General features: G+C 56.4%; 1 protein-coding gene across 1 annotated transcript in view; it reads right to left on the reverse strand.

Annotated features, from left to right (window-relative positions):
• Positions 1 to 1,591: 1,591 nt before the first annotated feature.
• The window catches only part of VAX1 (ventral anterior homeobox 1), a 5,753-nt gene continuing 1,210 nt past the window's right edge, over positions 1,592 to 6,134 (reverse strand). The window contains exons 1-3 of the mRNA XM_074591253.1: positions 5,765 to 6,134; positions 3,738 to 3,925; positions 1,592 to 2,113 (exon numbers count right to left, since the gene is read on the reverse strand). The exon at positions 5,765 to 6,134 is cut by the window's right edge and continues 1,210 nt beyond it. Coding sequence (XP_074447354.1) covers positions 1,592 to 2,113; positions 3,738 to 3,925; positions 5,765 to 6,002 — 948 coding nt within the window. The 5' untranslated portion in view covers positions 6,003 to 6,134. The remainder of the gene's footprint in view (positions 2,114 to 3,737; positions 3,926 to 5,764) is intronic.

A 6,134-nucleotide genomic window follows, 5' to 3' on the forward strand; every position in this document is an offset into this window, starting at 1 on the left:
ATTCATTATTTTCTTCGACTAGTTGCCTAGAAACTTCAGACGTAAATAATTTACAATAAAATTACTATTTTCTTTCTGTCCAGCTCCTTCTGTTCAGTTCTGGTCTATAATTAATTCTATATACTACAGCAACCATTCCACTTTTTGTAAATTTTTTTTTTTTTGGTTACAGTTTGGTGGCACGTATTTATACAGTTTGTAAACGCCATGTGTTAAAGTTTAAAGAAAGAAAAGAAACTTAAAACCAAAGTAAAGAATTTTTTTTTTCCAAAGAACTAGCTAAGTACAGCATCCCTTTTCTGGCAAATTCAAGTACCGAAATTGAACAGGAAATATTCGATCCGGAACACTAGAAGGTGAAATACATATGCTTGTGGAGAAAATAGCAGTAAGAATTATGAAGGAAAAATAAAAAGATTGTTACATAGATGTATTTTAAAGTACAAAAATAACAATAAAAGATACGCTTTTTATATTTTATGTTCGTTTTAAATGAAGTGTAAGCGATATACGAGAGGGTTATTTTAGGAGGAAGGAAGGCTAAAAATTTTTTATTATTATTTAGATGCGCATTGAAATTATTTGGAAAAATCAAATAGGGAAAAAAAAAAAAAAAAGAAAAATTACCATCGCAACAGATCTGGATGCAAATCGAGTCGCGACTTCTGTTATTTATCTGCAGATTTGCTTTTGCAGATAAGGTCCGCAGGACTGGCCCGTGGGAATGCGGGGAAAAAAAAAAAAAAGAAAAAAAGGGGAAAAAAAAGGGGCGTTGTGTTATCTCGAAGGGAGAGACAGTTTTATTCAAAGTCTCTGCAGCCACTGGTTTCTGTCTCCCCGCTTCGTGCGTGTATTTTCAAGGCATTCCGTTCCGGCCCTTCCCACATTCAAGATTTATGGTAAAAGAAGAAAAAAAAAAAAAAAAAAAAAAAAAAGAAAAGTTGCTGGACGTTTTCCTGGCTGGTATTAAGGGCAAACGGCGAGGACGGTACCCGGGGGCTGTAGTGCAGTGCGTGTGGATGAAAGGGGGGCCGCAGGTGGAGCCCCCAAAACCTGTGTGCTTTGGAGTCACTGAAGTCTGAAGGGGGGAGGGGGGTGGTGGTGTTAAAAAAAAAAATAAAAATAACCCAAACGCGGGCATCACCTGGCAGCTCCATCCTCCTCTCTCCGAAATCCTTCTCCCTCGCTTGGCATTGGCTGCAGCCCATCCGAGCCAAACCGCGCCCCGGCCGCTCTCCCTGTCCTAACGGTGTCAAAGCAAACGAACAGACAGACAAACACCCCCTCCCTCCCCCCGGCACGGACAGACGGACCCCCGGGCCGGCGGGGCAGGGAGAACCGGGCTCCGGGGAGGTGCCCGCAAGCCCCCCGGCCGCGCCGGGCCCCCGCTCCGCCCCGGCCCCCGCTCCGCTCCGCTCCGCTCCGCCCCGGCCCGCGGAGGGAACCGCGCCCGCGGGGCTGGGAGGAGGAGGAGGCGGCGGCGAGGGAGGGGAGGGAGGGGGCTGCCGGCGGGCCGCCGCCGCGCCGCCCGTCCCATAAATACCGCCACAAATAGAGACTATAAATATAAATACGGGGAAGTTACTTAGAGTCAGTCCAGTGCTTTTTTCTCAGCGCTTTCTTTATTGTTGGTCCGGGAGTAGGGCTCGAAGGCGGACGAGCTCAGGTAGCGGGCCGACAGTTCCTGCAAGTTGCCCGCCAGCGAGCCGGCCACCGCCAAGGGCGCGGAGGACAGTCGCCCGGCCACCGAGCCCAGCAGGGCGGGCACCGGCAGCCCGAACAGCCCGTGCCCGGCGGCGGCCGCTCCGTGCAGCGCGGCCGGCGGGGGGGGTCCCGCCGCGCTGCTGGCGGCCGGAGGGTGCGGGGACCCGCCGGTGGGACCCGCCGCCGCCGCCGCCGAGCTGCCGGGTCCCCGCAGGGCCGAGCCCAGGGCTCCGGTGGCGCAGGGCGGCAGGAGGGCGGGCAGCCCCGGCGGGGAGAGCAGCCGGCCTTGCTCCAGCAGCCGCAGGACGCTGCAGGTGGCGGCGGTCTCCGACACCACCGACCGCAGCTCCGAGTCCTTGCCCTGGTCCTTTTTCTGCTTGGTGCGACGGTTCTGGAACCAGACCTTGACCTGCAGGCCGGGGAGAGAGGCAGGGTCAGCGGGGCGGGGAGGAACGGGACACCCCTTCCACCCCCCCCAGTCCTCCGCCGGTGCACCGGGACCCCGGCACGGCCCCGCGGGACAGAGGGGGGACGGCGGTGGGGGTGGGCTCCAGCCAGGCAATTGTCAACGGGGAACGTTTTACCGGCGCACAAAGCGACACCCCCCCCGCCCGACCTGGCTGCTTCCCGCTTCGGCGTGCGCCCGATGTGGGGGGGCAGAGAGGAACGCGGGGGCCCTTTCGCACTGTTATCTTCAACCTGCTCCCTCTCACTTTATTTCCCTGCACGCCGGTAGTTCCCTGGGAGCCGGCTCCAGCCCTTTCCAACACCGTTTTATTCTAAGCCCGCTCAGCCGGAGCCCCGGCGGGCCGGACCCCGGCCCCCAGCACCGCGCACGGCAGCAGCGCCCCCCGCCGCGACCCCCCGCCCCGCCCGCGGGGACCCCGCACGCCGCCACCGCCGCTGCTCCCGCTCGGGTCCAGCCGCCTGTCCTGGGTGGAAGAACAGCTTCTTTCCCAATCTCCCGGCCCGGAGGGTCTCTCTCCCTTCCCCAGCCATTTGAAGCAATATTTAACTTTAAAAAGGAATCCTGGAAGCCCCTCCAAAAACAAACCCCAAAACAAACCAGAAAGCACCCATGGCGGTTTCTGTAACCTACGAGCTATTGAACTTGTCATTCCTATCCCTCAGGGGAAAGAAAAAAAAGCTAATTAGCTTGTCAGGGGAATTTATTGTTGTATGATATTTTGCAGAAATATGAAACCGGCTTTCAGAAGTTTGGTCTTTTTTAGACGCTTCCCCGCACTCTCGCGTAGTTTTCACCCCCCTGACGGCCCCCGCCCGCTCTGCGCTGCAGGACGGAGGGGCGATGCTCCCCTCCGAAAATACCGGGGCTCAAAATACGGCCCCAAACTTCAGTCCCGTCCCCGGATCTCTTGTATCCAGAGCGCTCAGACCAAACGTCTCTAACCCAGCAGCCCTCAGGGGAAGGTGCCAACCTCCCCATCCTCCCCGGGCGGGTTTGCAGCTATTTTCTCCTTGCTGCGGGCTGGGGGCGGCTCGGCCTCCCCTCGCGTCTCCCCGGCCGCAGCAGCGCATCTCCGCACCGACGGACACCGAGCCCCGGGGACACAGACCCACGGGCCCGGGGAGGGCTTTGGCTTCGTGGCCAAGCTCCCGCGGAGCCCTGGGGCCGGGCCGCCTCGCCGTGCGCAAACCCACGCGGCCGCGGGAAAGCCCGTGGGGGCCGTGTCCGTGGGACCCCCCTTCGCCAGCAGCCCCACCACCCCCCTCCGTGCGTCCCGCTTCCCCGGGCGCACACAGTTTTAGGTCCTTCGCCGGGCAGCGCCCCCCACACCCTCCGACAGAACACGCGTGGGCACCCTCGGGGGCGGCCTCAGCCTCTCCAGCGGCCCCGCGCCCCTGCCCGACATCTCCCGGGCCCTGCGCGCTGGCGCGCAAAAGGCGCGCAGGACCGGCCCACCTGCAGGGCCCGGCGCGCAGGGGGGATCCCCGGGGCGGGGAGGGGGGGTCTCCCACGGAGGGGCAGGGCAGGGCAGGGAAGCCGGGACTCCGCGTCCCGCTGGGGCTACCTGAGTCTCGGAGAGATTGAGCTGGCGGGCGAGCTCGGTGCGCTCCCGCCCCACGACGTACTGGCAGCGCTGGAACTCCATCTCCAGGCGGTAGAGCTGCTCGGCCGTGAAGGAGGTGCGGGTCCGCTTGGGACGGTCCAGATCAAGCCCCTTAGGCAGAATAATCTCTCTGATTGAACCTTTGGCATCTGGCAAAGAAAGGCGCAGTCAGCTTCACACCCAGGAAACCCTCCTCTTCCTCCCCCCCAACGCCTTTCTTTTTGTTTTCTTTTTGTTTTCTTTTTTTTTTTTAAATTTTTTTCCGCCAGCGCCTTTAAGACTGAGACCCGAGTCGGGATGGAGCAGGGTCCCTGAGACTGCGGCACTGCACCTGGCCACTACACCCAGGGAAGGAGAAAAAAGAAGCCCAAACAAACCAACCCAACAGACAAGGAAGGAAGGGGCGATGGAGGCCCAGGGCCCTGTAAATAATCCCCTGAGCCCATTTGAAAATTGGGTTTGAATATATTGCACTGACATTACGACACTGCGGCATCACCCAAGGCCCCTCTGGCAGGCTGGGGAGAGATCCTCCAGGCCAGGCTTTGTGCCTGGGATGCAGGGCTACTCTTTGTTCCCTCTGGGCTCCGGATTAGGGCTTGCTGGAAGCCGCCACACACACCCAGCCGCCCCCACCCCACCCCCAAAATATAAAACCTCCTTATGATATTCTTTAGAACAAGTTTCCCATGCGAAAAAAAAAAAAAATATAAAAAAAATAAAAAGCAGGCAGGATCTTTCATGGCACAGGCAGCGCTGCCCTTAGCTGGCTGGCTGCCCACCGTGAACCCGGGGACACCTCCAGCCCACCCAGCATCCCGGGGAAAGCATCACCGCCGCCGCTGCTTTGGGGTTTTGGCCAAGAGGAGAAGAAGGAGGAGGTGGAAAAAAAAACCCCTCCACCACCAAACCAAGGCACCAAACAGCCCGCAGAAACCTCACTTTTCTGGTAACCCCGACCGAAAGAAAGCGGGACAAATCTTATTAACACGACTGTCAAGCTAGAGCCAGATTCATGTTACATTAAAGCCTTCCCAACTTTGCTTTCCGTAATTTTACCTCCTCGGTACGTTTTAAATCGGAGACAACCACATCCTTTTAATCTGACCCCTCTCTGGGTCAGTCGGTCGCGCAAGGATTAATTATTGTTTACAAGGCCTGCTTCGCACTAGTTTTGTTCCGATTCTATTCTCCCCCTCCTCCCCCAAAACGTACCTTAATAAAACCGAAATTTCTCCAGGTTGTTTGTTTGTTTGTTTTTTTCCCGAGGGGGTGGCAATAGAATGATTTAATTGGTTTAGCCTGGGAAGGAGACGAAGGTTGAGGAAAATAAAGCGTATAACTATTAAAAAAAAAAATAAATTAAAAAGACCTTCGTCATTCTTCCGTTGATTTTAAGGCTGATGGTTATTTAAAAATATCGCTTTCTGCTGGGATGCCGGGCGCGGGGAAAAGGGGGACAGCGGGAACCCCTGCCCTCCGGAGAGAACCCTCCTGCCTGCCCCGGTCGCCGGGCGGGAGCCGCGGCCCCGCGCCATTGTACGCGGTCGCGGCCGGGCTGCGCGGACGCGGAAGGAGCGCGCCCGGCCGGCGGGGCAGAACCGCGGCCCCGCCGAAGGAGCGCTGGCCCCGGCGGGTTCCCCGCGGGCAGGGGCACCCCGGGAAAGCTGAAAAGCAAAGGGGAAAAAAAAAATAAATTAAAAATAAATTGAAAAATGCCATGCGGGGCAAAGGCGGGGAGGAACCAGCGCGGATTAACTTTCCCCCGAGCCACTGGGGGGGAATTCGGCGAAATAAAGCCGGGCTGGAGCGGGGCTGCAGGGCACAGCCCGGCCGGGATGGGGGATGTCTCCCCCGCAGCCGTAGGAAGGTGTTTTTTTTTTTAATCCAGGGATGGACCAAAGGCAAAGCAAACAAAATAAACAAATTTCCCGGGCGTGAACACAGCTCACCTTCCCCCACCCTCGCCAAATACCTCAAACTCATACCTCTAACTAGGATCCTCCTGCAATAGTCCGGATCAGCCGAACTAGATTTACTTTTATTACAATCTTCCGTAGCTGCAGAGGCAGAAAAAGTCCCTTGCTGATCCTTCAAAAAAGAAGTAGAAATATTTCCTTCAGACCCTTTGCTTTCCTTGCCCTCTTTATGTCCGTTCTTCGAGACCCGGTTAGCTTCAGTCTCTGAACTGCATCTAACGTCCATTTTGTCTTGTTTCCCAAACATGTAGTGCAATAAAAACAAACAAAAAAAAAACCAAAAAAAAAACCAGCCAACAAAAAAAATATAGAAGAGTAGAAGAAGAAGAAGACGAAGTCTATGCTGAATATTGCACGGCTTAGGGTCAGATCGATGGGG

The sequence above is a fragment of the Larus michahellis genome, chromosome 6 (genome assembly GCF_964199755.1).
Source record: "Larus michahellis chromosome 6, bLarMic1.1, whole genome shotgun sequence".
Taxonomy (NCBI): domain Eukaryota; kingdom Metazoa; phylum Chordata; class Aves; order Charadriiformes; family Laridae; genus Larus; species Larus michahellis.